At 51.4% G+C, this 12152-nt stretch overlaps 1 protein-coding gene across 1 annotated transcript in view; it reads right to left on the bottom strand.

Moving 5' to 3' along the window:
• The window catches only part of TRAM2 (translocation associated membrane protein 2), a 78648-nt gene extending 66588 nt beyond the window's left edge, over nucleotides 1–12060 (bottom strand). The window contains exon 1 of the mRNA XM_021692035.1: nucleotides 11842–12060. Within this exon, the coding sequence (XP_021547710.1) occupies nucleotides 11842–11961 (120 nt within the window). The 5' untranslated portion in view covers nucleotides 11962–12060. The remainder of the gene's footprint in view (nucleotides 1–11841) is intronic.
• Nucleotides 12061–12152: the final 92 nt, after the last annotated feature.

The raw sequence follows: 12152 nt of genomic DNA, 5'->3' as shown, positions 1-12152 counted from the left end.
TGGGACGTGGCCAGTGACAACCTGACAAGGCCACGGCTGTCAGCCCGGCGGAGCATCTGGACCCATGAAACTCAAGGAACAGTGACCGAGAAGCATCTCATTTTCTTTGTTTCGAAGCTCCAAAAGTGACCACAGGAGAGCAAGGCATGTCAGCAAATATGTTAGCAGGCTTCCACTTCAGATTTCAGAATCTTGCACAGAATAAGTGTACTTACTGAATGATTAAAATAAGAAAAAGAAAATTGAATGGCAGGTGGCTAAATAACGTTGAATGAAGGTATTTCCCAGGCTAGATAAGAAGAATGTCAAAAAAGTTTCTTCCACATTTCTTGGGTAAGAACGTACATTTACAACAGACCAACTTTGACTTTTATTTCAGGGCTATAAAAAAAACCACGGCTTGCCAGAAATTTCTGGGGTTGAATCATTCTGGATATCCAAATTTTCCCTATTGCTAAAGATTTAGGTATTGAAACTTTAACATTAATCCTTGTGGACAGAAGTGTTTCTAAAAATGTTTGTGAGAGGGGCGCCTGGGTGGCTCAGTTGGTTAAGCCTCTGCCTTCAGCTCAGGTCATGATCCCAGGGTCCTGTGATCGAGCCCCCCATCGGGCTCCCTGCTCATAGGGAGTCTGCTTCTCCCTCTCCCTCTGCCCCTCCTCCCTGCTTGTGCTCTCTCTCTCAAATAAATAAATAAATAAATAAATCTTAAAAAAAATAAATGAAAATTAAAAAAATAAGAATGTTTGTGAGCATACTGTATACCTTTTACTTTCTCTGCAGATAATCATTATGATCAAGCCCTGTACTGTGCGAGTCTATCATGTTAACCTCGAAATCTACAGAAGTTGTGCATATACTAAGTGACACCAAGTATGTATGGTTTTTTTTTTCTTTTTCTTTTTTTTGGTAAGATTTTATTTATTTATTTGACAGAGAGAGAGGGAACACAAGCAGAGGCAGAGGGAGAGGGAGAAGCAGGCTTCCCGCAGAGCAGGGAGCCCGATGCGGGGCTTGATCCCAGGACCCTGAGCTGAAGGCAGATGCTTAACCAACTGAACCACCCAGCCACCCCGGTTTTTTGTTTTTTCATTTCTTCATTTCTCTTAAGTGTTTAGTAATGGATAGTCCTTCCAGCTGTCAGCTACCCCAGCCACTTCTCCATTTTAACTCATTCTTCCTTCTGTAATCTTGGGAACCAGATAACCAAGCTTCACAGAACCGTGTGAGAAGTAAGTGTGGGCGGGCTGTGAGCAGGGGTCAGACCCCGAGCGGCTAGCCTAGGGGTGGCGTCAGGGCATCAGTTTGGGGCCATCCTGGGCTGCCCCGGAACGCCCCTCCCTGCACTCCCCCATACCATGCTGCTTCTCAGCTACGTTCCAAACAGAGAAGGCAGCCGCAAAGGGGGTATCTGCAGAGTCAAGGTGTCACCCCAAGGCTGTCCAAGTGCTCAAGTGTAGTAAGAACAACAGGGAGCAGGCATTGGGCACTTAGGCTGTGCCAGGCCTTCTTCCAAGCGCTGTATTTATATCAACACTTCTGACATATTTTATATTGATGCTCCTAATCCTCCCAACAACTCTGTGGCATATTTTTACTGACGAGTAAACTACAGCACAGAGAGGTGAAACCACTTACCCAGAGGACACGGCAAGGACATGGCAAACCAGAATAGAACCAGAGGTAGAACCCTGACCTTAGCCACGGTGATTCGGGGCCTCTAACGGTTCCCCCAAAGAACCACACCACAAGATACTGCTTACTACTACAAAAACAAACAGAAACAAGCCCTCGGAAAGCAACGTGTGCCCCGGTGTGGTCCACCAGAACTCTCTGCGGTGATGGAAACACTCTATCTCTATCTGCACTACTGAGATGTGAACTGTGGCCAGTGTGACCGAGGAACTGAACTTTTTATTTCCTTCCATGTTGGTGAGTCGGAACAGCCGCACGTGGCTGGTGGCCTGCCGGATGTGGACACAAGTGCGTCCACAAGTGTGGACTACTTTTGGTGAGCCAAACACAGATGCTTCCAACGAGAGACAGCATGGGTAACTCACACTTGAAGCTAGGCACTAGAAGAAGGTCAAGAAGTCCTGCGGCCTCTCTCACAACCTCTTCTCCACCCTGCGCTGGTTTTAATTCACTATCCTAAGTTTGAGGAAGAAAGCCTGCTCTTTGGTCAGAGTGGTGGAAGAGGCTTCCACATGAAGGGGGGGCTCGCAGAAGGAGTGGCTGTAGTTGGCCGGGCAAAGCCTTGAGAGCACTGCTGGGGGCTTGGGGATGAGAGTGGCAGATCACAGGTCAGGTTCCAGACACTAGGTTCACTCTACTGATCTGAGAAAAATAAATAAATAAGCCACCGATGAATGTCCATGTGTATGTGACAAGCACATCACTGAGTATGAAGATCTGCTCGAGCCCAGGGCCCCAGAGGACACTCAAGAGGACCAGAATGGTAAAACCCACAGGGCAGGGCAGAAGACATGGGCCCCTCTTCTTGCTCTTCCCCAGCCCCCTGGGCAGCCTCGGAGAGGCCACAGGGCCTTTGGCTTGAAAGTCACAAACAAAGCCTACCCTCTCCCCCAACCCCAGATGATTCCTTTCTAATAGGAGGATTTTCTCCTTCCCCAACACGGGTTCCACGTCAAACCCAAATTTAGGCTAGAACCTGATTTTCAACTCAAATAAGAAATGAAAACAAGATTAGAAGTAGAGACGGCTTAACCCAATGGAGGCACAACTTTAGTCTGACTAATCTTAAACCTATGTGGTTGGGGGGAAGGTGCCTCCTTCCCTACCCACCCTATTCTGACTGGCAATCTAAGTCGTATACACATTCCCCAGCTCTGTTCTGTGTAACCACGTGGAAATGGCATGACTGAGATACACAACAGCAAGCAAGTGGGGCCCAGAGAGCCGAGGGGCTTGCATGGGCCACGTAGCTATTTAACGGCAGAGCCCCAGGGAGAATCCAGGCCACCAGGTCTTAATCCCCGACCCTCGCCACCACGCGCTTCCATGCCCGGGTCAGGACTCAAGCCTCGAGGAATCTGGAAGAGGAGCATGTGTTCACACTTCATGCCAAACCAGAGGGCAAACTGCAACCAAAAAAAAAAAAAAAACCCAACTAACAATCATTCCTTTCTACCTTCCGGGCAACAGTCACAAAATCCATATGAACAAGTGATTCCTTGCCCAAGAGGTCAAAAGTTGATCCAGTGCAAAGTCAGACTACAAACTACATACGCTCTAAACTCAAGAAGTGTTGGGTCTGAAAAGTTCAATTCTGCTCCAAGTTCCAAGCAATTCTCAGCAGGAAACCAGGCATTGTGAAGCAAGCCTGGTGATTTCCTGCAGGACTCCAGGAATTGCTGGAGGGGAGGCCTGCTTACCCCAGGATTGCTCCTTCAGGTCAGGAGCCCCCAGACTGCTCTGCACATTCAGGAAAGGAGCCTGTAATACATCCCTGATACCTCTAAGCCTTAAGCCACATTCTTACCAACTCTCAACGCTATCTTTTGGCAGATCCCACACTGTACCAGGCACACAGACCAGACTGTAAACACTTGCTGACTAACCAGTATGATCCTGTGCATTCTTCAAAGCAAACGGGGCAGGGATGGGGGGGGGGGGATGGCGGGGAGCGGCAATCACATCTCTATTTTTTGTCTTGAAGTAGCCACGCCCTTCAGCCTCCCCAAAAGTCACAGAAATCTTCCTATTGGGGTGGGACACTAAAAAGTCTCTTTTTAAAACTCTCTGTAAGAAGAGAGTATCTATACCTTCATAATAAAAATGAAGGAACAAACTGATTAATAATACTCTGCCCTGAGGCACCTGGCTGGCTCAGCCAGTAGAGCATGAGACTCTTGATCTCCAAGTCATGAGTTCGAGCTCCATGTTGGGCATAGGGCCTACTAAAAAAAATAATAAAATGAATAAATAAAGTAAAAAAAAAATACTCTGCTTTTGCAAACTTCAGGAGCTTTATGAAGAAATCCTCACCCTACTTCAAAGACAGGGCAACTGAGGCTCAGAGTATTATGTCCTTCTTACCCCAGGTATGACCATCACCTCCATTAACCCAAAAAGAACATTTCAGATCATGCTGGAGTTTGATGGTAAAAATCTCAAGAAATCATATGGAAGAGTTCTTTTTATTTTTTTAATTTTATTTATTTATTTATTTTTTTATTTATTTTTTTTTTTAAGATTTTATTTATTTATTTGAGAGAGAGAGAGTGAGAGACAGAGAGCATGAGAGGGGGGAGGGTCAGAGGGAGAAGCAGACTCCCTGCCGAGCAGGGAGCCCGATGCGGGACTCGATCCCGGGACTCCAGGATCATGACCCGAGCCGAAGGCAGTCGCTTAACCAACTGAGCCACCCAGGCGCCCTAATTTTATTTATTTATTTGACAGAGAGAGACACAGCGAGAGAGGGAACATAAGCAGGGGGAGTGGGAGAGGGAGAAGCAGGCTTCCCGCGGAGCGTGACCTGAGCCGAAGGCAGACACTTAACGACTGAGCCACCCAGGCGCTCTTGGAAGAGTTCTCTTAACCTCAATTAATAAAGACCTCCTAGGGGTGCCTGGTTGGCTCAGTCGGTTAAGCATCTGACTCGATTTAGGCTCAGGTCAAGATCTCAGGGTCCTGGGATTAAGTTCCACGCTCAGCAGAGAGTCTGCTTGAGATTCTCCCTCTCCCTCTGCCTCAACTCACACACTTGCTCGTGCTCTCGCTCTCTCTCTCTCAAGTAAATAAATCTTAAAAAAATAAATAAAGACCACCTAGTACTAGAAATCACATCTGTACACGGGCATGCACGTGTGCACGCACACACATATGCCCAGCCTTTGGTCAAAGCTATAAAGTACAAGAGTACCAGCTGTTCCTCACAAGTTTCTAAATGACCACCGCTCTTGTCCTCCAACGACTGACAACCCCACACTCAGGGTGTTGGGTCTCAATAAACCACCCCCTTCCACCAACAGCGGTGGTTTGTGGTTGAGGCCCAAGAGTCTGTTTGTAAGCTGCACCTGCCACTTACATCAAGTTCAAGACCTGATTCCCCTCCACAAAGAGTTTACCAGCTTCAAGCTAGCACGCATCACGTGACCTCTCTGAGGACAAGGACCCCACCTTATTCATCTGCATTCTCAGAGCTCAACACAGGCCTACGGCAGGAATTCAATAAGCAGCTGCCAAATTAACGAACGTAGCACACTTAAGAAAGATATATCAATTGCAATGCTTCCTCACATACCCCTGCATTCAAAGGTAGCATCGAGAATTCCAGCAGGCAGACGTGTAGAAAATTCCCTAGACTTGAGTCAGAAGATGTAGGTTCAAGCCCCACATTTGCCAAAAATTCCCTCTCACTGTCCCGGACAAATCTCCCAACCTCTGGGAGGCTTATTTTCCTTTTCTATAAACATAGTAGGTGGCTTCTAGGTTTCCCCCTAGCCCTTCAGCTGGTGAAATGCGAAGCAAAGATATGCCCTTGAGCTATGGCCACAATATCAACTTGAGGATAAGGGCAGGGAAAACAGAACAGCCAGAGGTAGCTCCGCTTACCCAGATGTCCGCGAACGACAGGCAGTAACTTTCACGGTAGGTGAAGCCCCTGCCCGTTCGCCTATGCTCACATGTGGTCCACACGTGAGGGTCCTTCTCTGTGGTCCCTCTCGGGGAGATGCGAATTTCCGTGACTGTCCCAGGCAGAAAAGCCTCCAAGTGGAACAATGACCTGCAGACATTACTTCTGGGTAATAAACAGATTCCACTCAGACAAAGAAAAATAAAGCAGCCTGTGGCTACATTCCATAGACTCCCCTGTTCATGGAAGCGTTAGGGCTGAGCTCTAAATGGGAGCCAGACGTTGCTGAATTCTTATTTTGGCTCCGACTCTAACTCGGAGGGAATGGTCCTTGGCCAAGTCTCTCCTCTGGAAGCCAGGCTCTGGATGGGTATGACAACCCCCATAAACCATCCAGATTACAGGGGGAGGCTAGGAAAGCATTTCACAGATGGAAAGTGTTGCCAACCCCTCAAGACAAATGAGGGAAGCCGTCAAGAGGCAACGTGGCTGGGGCGGAGAGCCACGGAGCAGCGCCTCACCTAACCCTGGGCTCCCGCAAACGCACCAGAGGGCTTCGGGGGCCTCAGATCACCCCCCACCCCCACAATTGGGCTCCACTTCCTCGGCTGAAAAGCAAGGAACGCTGTGGGAACCCACACTGGCCAGAAGAGCTGCCTGCAAAGCTCTTTAAACCACGCAGTGAACTCGCAACGCCAACCAGCTGTGATGAGGTTGGGTTGGGTTCTCCTCTACCGCGGGACACTTGAGACAGCGGAGGTAAATCAAGGCAGAGCAACAGACTGGGTAAAAGCTAAAGGCCGGCTTGTGAAATAAGAAGGGCTGCATCAGGAGCCATGGTAGTAGTTTTACCGTTTTCTTTTCCTTTTTTCCCCCACCCCTTTCTTTAACCATGAGGTACCAATGGATACCAGATACGCAGCCCGGGATGAAAAGGTGAAGAGATAGCATCGGGGCAGTTTCCCACCAAAGCCTGCTCAGAGCGCTCTCACTGATTAGAAAGCACTTCTGTCGTTTGGGAACTCTAATCCGGTCTTATCAAGCCTCTGGCTTCGTCATTTACCAGGGTGGGAATGGGAGGTCCATCAGCTCTGCCACAGAGTGATTTCTGGGGCCCCTGCCCACGACCAAGCAGATCAAAAGGGAGCTCATGCCTGCCAGAGTGAAGTTTTCACCATAGCAACACATGTACTCTACAAACAGTCAGGACTGAGGAGCTCTGTTGTGACTGGTCCGGACAGTGCCCCCGAGAAACCAACCGGCAACCGAGGGCTCAGACAACGGAGCGAGCGAGAGAAAAGTGGCACCTACTTAGCGTGCGTGGTGGTCTCCTCATGGTTCTGACCCCTCCACACAGCTGACAGGGGCCGCCCAGAGACCCACAGCCCTGGTTCTAAAGAGCAGGATGTCAGAGAGAAAACAGATGTTCTCGCAAGAGCAGCTGTCCCCCGGGCGCCCTGGGGAAAAGAGGGACCCAGTGTCGAGCAAAAATCCCCTTTGGTGAGCAAAATGGCCAGGAATGGAAAACGTGGGGGCCAAGTCTCATGGCAACGCACGTCACATCTAAAATGAAACGCAACCCCGGTGCCCCACGAGCCAGTGTGGTGGTGGAAGGTGTGCAGGCAAGACCCAGCAATGAAGCCAAGAACAGCAGCGATCAGCGTGGTCGTTGAGACCATCGATCAAGCGCTCATGGGCTGGGCACAGTGCCAGGTATATTTACAGGTCTCAGTCTTCATCCTGAAGTAAGGGTCAAAAACTCACTAAGGGATCAACGCCACCTTTCTGGATATCACATTTTGGCCAAGGGAAGACACAGGGATAGCTGATGGGCCATTATGTCTCACAGGCGAGGCTTAACACTTGAGGCTTGACCAGGAGGCTTGACCAGCTCCCAGTTTCTGCTCTGTTGCTCTGATCACTGAGCGATGTGTGTAGAAATCCAACCACAGAACAAGGGCACCCAAGAGAGTAAGTCACCCTTCTCAGTTTCCCTGGGCTAATTTCTCCAAAACACCACTGAAGGATGATGTCAGAGCCTAGAGAGGATGATGCATAAAGTCAAAGCTGTAAAAAAAGCTGTAAAAGCTGGCGGAGAAACATCTTCAAACACGCATTAGAAGGTAGTCAAAGAAATAACCAGTGTGCACAAATGCAGGTCTGCGCCATTGACGAACTTCTCCTTCACAGAAACACAATAGAAGCAGAACTGTCTCACAATGCTAATAGACAGGAGCGGCAGCCTGGCTTCGGGTTATAATGCCGATCTGTATGTCTGGGAGGATGTAAACAGATGCCACGGCGCCCCTGTACTAACAGGACTCCCATTGTATACACCGAAGACACATCATCCCGGCAAGTCAATCACGGTGTCAGGAACAGGGAAGAAGGTAGCCCTACCACAGCTACTTCCAAAAGAAGCAAACCCAGCCACCATTGGAAAAGGTCTCTGGGTCCTGAACCCTTAAGTCATCGCAGACCAAACTGGGAACTGAACCTACAAATGACAGGCCTAGAATTTTAGAAACATTTCCTTGCCACAGAACCAGCAGAGCCTGCAAATGAGCTTTAAAACCAACAAAAAAGTTTCTGTTTCAAAATGACATTTTAGAGGTAATGTATAATTGCTTCCTCTCTGTTCGATGCTCCCCCCCCCCTTCGCCCCCGCCGCCTTTTTCTCATTCTCCATTCACTAATGAGAGAGTTTTCCTCTTCCCCTGCCTGTTTCAGTTTGAAACGTGGCACTGAACAAGCCACTGGAAAGCAAAGGGAAAGGGGAGGGGAAGGCTGCTTTCAGGTCTGACGCACGCACACACCCCCCAGCTGGTGGCCCACACCCCGAAGGACGGTCAGGCCGACTCCACCGCAGCCAGGACTGAAGACCCAAGCCGCTGGGTAGAAAACTCCCACTTGCACCAACTCCCCCGAAAGCAGAGTTAAGAAAGAGAAAGCTGGAAGGGAAGGAGGGGGAAAAAAATAAAGCTCCACATTCCTGACATTTTTTAGCCAAGTGCTTGTGGCTACACAGAACAGCTCTATTCCAAACAGCCTTGCGGAATGGAAAGAAAACCTGGGTGCAGGGCAAAGAACCTGCCCTCTGCCTTGGAAATGGGAGACGGAATTTTAGGATGACCCAAAACTAAACCAGAAGGAGGAGGGAGGGGCACTTTCATGTGTGTTCCCCAAAGGCAGTGATCCCCAGGGAGGAAATTTGGAGTCAGCCTCTCCCAGAGGATAGAACTGAAGTCCTAGGGTCCCCGGAGGGGGGGGATTAAGGTCCCCCGAAATGCTGGCGAGCTGAGGGTGAGTTGGGGAAGGGTAAGGCACAGGTGAGATGGAGACCAGTCAGGATGCCAGGGCTGCGGTGGCCTGGGGTGGGGGCAGAGGGGTCCAGCTCATAGGCAGGGGCTGGGCGGGGGACCCCGAGGGAGGAGTGGCCAGGAGAGTCACTCTTTGTGGCAAGAATCCTAAATGGGTTTTCCTGACTCAGCTTCTGAATGAAGGAACTCTAGCCCTGCCCAAATTAGAAACCCAAGAGCCTGACGTCCTCTCTCCCTGTGTCCCCCTTCCCTTGCCACCTCCTTCTATTCTCACTTCTAGGAAAAAGCTTGTTAAGGGCTGGACTGCCCCCCCTCCCACATGCATCCCTACATATACACCACATCTCCAGGGGAGAACCCAGAAGACCCTTAAGTAGATGTATCCAGTAAGTCCTGTGCTGGCTTATGAGGAGCCACCCCCGGCTTTACCCCAAATGTGAAGATGCCCACATGTGTCTCTCTGAGGTCCCTAGGACCAACCGAGTTATTTCTGCTCTTTTGGTAGGGAGAGCAGAGCTCCAAAAACCTGACTCTCTCTCCTACCTCCTCAGAGTCAGTTGTCAGGCATAGACAAAAAGGACCTATGTGCCGAACACAGCAGAACACGTGTCCTTCAGAAGGGAGGTTTGGGCATGGCCCTCTCTCTCACATACCAGCATACACCGACAATCCCACAATGTACCTCCGAGGCCCCTTCTAGAAAAGGTGCCCTGCCCTGTAAGCCCAACCGTTGCAGGTCTAAGCTTCTGCAGATAGAGGGTGGCGGGAAGAGGGAGTCAGTCTGCAGGGCATTTCGGCCAGGGCCCTTTCCACATTCCCCCAGCCAATCCCAAGACGGGGAACCGGGGAAGGCATTTTTGTTATTTTCCTCCATCCTGGACCTTCCCCTTCTGTCAGGGAGTGGGAGTAAGGGCTCCTAGCACTTTTCAACTCCCACAAAGTCCCAGGTTTCATGCAAAGGACTTTCCACAAGGCTGAAGGCAGGAGAGGGAAGGAGGTACAGAGCTCAAACCCTAAGCAGCTCTTTGAAGCAACGATAAAACCCACAGAGCCACGAGCCTTAGCAACTGCCCGGAACGCAGCAGAGAGACACAAGGCTATGCAAGAGACCCGCCGGCTGAAGAGAGTGTGCCTATGAGGTCTACGGCTGTCACGTGTGTCTGTCCAACCACACCCTCCAAGACTGGTGACACGGCATTGGGAGGCCTCTTAGAACGGAGGACAGCAAATAGATACTGAGGGTATGGGCTGCACAAAACAAAATTCTTATTTCATTAAAGCTAGTACTGTGATCAGTAGTAACGGGGCTTCGGCAACAAGCGACGCGTTTTCACATTTGTGGAATCCGTTCTGGCTCTTACTGCTTACATGATCTCAGTTGAACCTTCCAATAACCTTGTGAGGAAGACAGGTTTTACTAACCTCTTTAGCCAAGGGGAAACTGAGGCTGCAGTCAATTTTTCAGTCCGGACTAGTGACAGGGCAGAGACGGGGACCCAGGGACGGCCCTGGCTTGACAAAGTCAGGGTGAATATGCCATGAGAGCTGTGGGGGTGGGGGAAGGAAGGAGGGAGGGACTGAAGGGCAGGAGCCCTAGCAAAAGCAGGAGTGCAGACCCCAATCCTGGTCCCAGGTTTATTTCCTACAGACCCCGAAGGCCAGCCAAGGACGCATTCACACATCCAACCCTGACTCACCACCACGAAAATGTCCCCAGCCTGAGGGCCGCTTCAGGCTCAAATAGAACCCTTGTCATCCACAGAGGGGACACAAGGAACCCAGAGAGAGAGGGACACTGAAGGAGAAATTAGCCACACTAGGAATCCTCCATCTCCAAGGCCGTTTATAAATGGTTACAGCTTCCTAACCCATCCCTGAGAATGCAGATAAGCAACACTACCCAGCAGGGAGGACCAGGCACGCCTCAAAGGAGAGTGAGTGAGAGTGAGGGGAGTGTCACTCACATAATCTCACTCTTGAGACAAGATATACCAGAGTAAGCCCTATACTCACTTTCTTCCAGTTCTTCCCACTTTGGATATCACGTTTTTCTCCCTCTCCCGAGCACTCAGTCATTCCCTTGGATTCTGACCCCCAGCAGGCTTACTAAAACTCTGCTTGGTGAGGCCTACACCACGGCACTGCTGTCCGTGGTCGGACCCCATCCTCTCCACCCCCTGTCCCCCACGGCTCTGAGAGAATCATCTTTCCCCTAAAAGCAGAGAATATCCCTGTCCCTCTCCTTGCCCCTGTAACAGGGGAGAAGCTCTGGCTCCACCACAGATGGATCTAAAGGGACAGTCCTCAGGGTAATAAAGGGTATATGAAACCTGGCCGTTTCGGCAAGGGCAAAAAAAAAGGGGGGGGAGGATGGCAGAAGGGCACTGCTGGGACAGGGTCAGGGCCACACGTGAACACCCTGAGCACCTTCCAGAGGTGAGGATGCATGAGACCTGGAAAACCAGGTGGGACGTGGAAAAGAGTCAGGGTCCCTCCCGCTGGAAAAGCCCAGAGGAGCTGGCAGCCACCGCTTGGGAGGGGGAATTGTGCAATGACCGCGGGTCTGGGAGTCTCCGGGCTTGGCTCCCGGACACCAGAAAGGAAACCCCACTGGTTGGGCCAGGGTGGCAGCGCTGCGGTTGGTTCGAGGCCAGGCTTAGGATCCAGGGCTGCAGAGAGCGCTGCAGGATAGTGTGGGTGCTCAAGGGGGCGGCAGAGCAGGGCAAGGCTGGCGCGGCCGCAGAGCTGAGGGGTGGCGTCCGGGATGACCAGGAGGCCAAGGGGGCGCAGAGTGCACAAAGCCGGGGTGCAGAGAGCGTACATGGCAGCCAGGCGCCCTGGCTCGGACGAGGACCCGCAGGACCTGCAGGGCTACGCCGGGCGACGCACGAGAGGGGGCACCCCCTCCCCAGTCTCGCTCACCTCGAACATAAGCCCGATGAGGACGCAGAGCACCAAGCAGAAGCCGATGTCCGCATGGTTGTGGATGACGAACTCCTGGCTGAAGAGCGGGTAACTTTTCGTCCTCCTGCGGAAAGCCATGGCAGCGGGCGCGCAGCGGCCGGCGGGGCCAGCACCCTGCGCTCTCGAGCCGCCGCGCAAACTTCTCCAGCCCCGGCCCGGTCCGCCCGCCGGCCCGCTGCCCCGCTCGCCCTCCCGCCCGCCGGCCTAGCGCCGAACAACTTCTGGGGCCCGCCCCCTTCCTCCGCCCGCCCCCGCCCCCGCCGCCGGGG

This window comes from Neomonachus schauinslandi, chromosome 8, assembly GCF_002201575.2.
Source record: "Neomonachus schauinslandi chromosome 8, ASM220157v2, whole genome shotgun sequence".
Classification (NCBI taxonomy): Eukaryota; Metazoa; Chordata; class Mammalia; order Carnivora; family Phocidae; genus Neomonachus; species Neomonachus schauinslandi.
The sequence above is the reverse complement of the archived record's forward strand: the minus strand, read 5'-3'. Positions and strand labels throughout refer to the sequence as shown.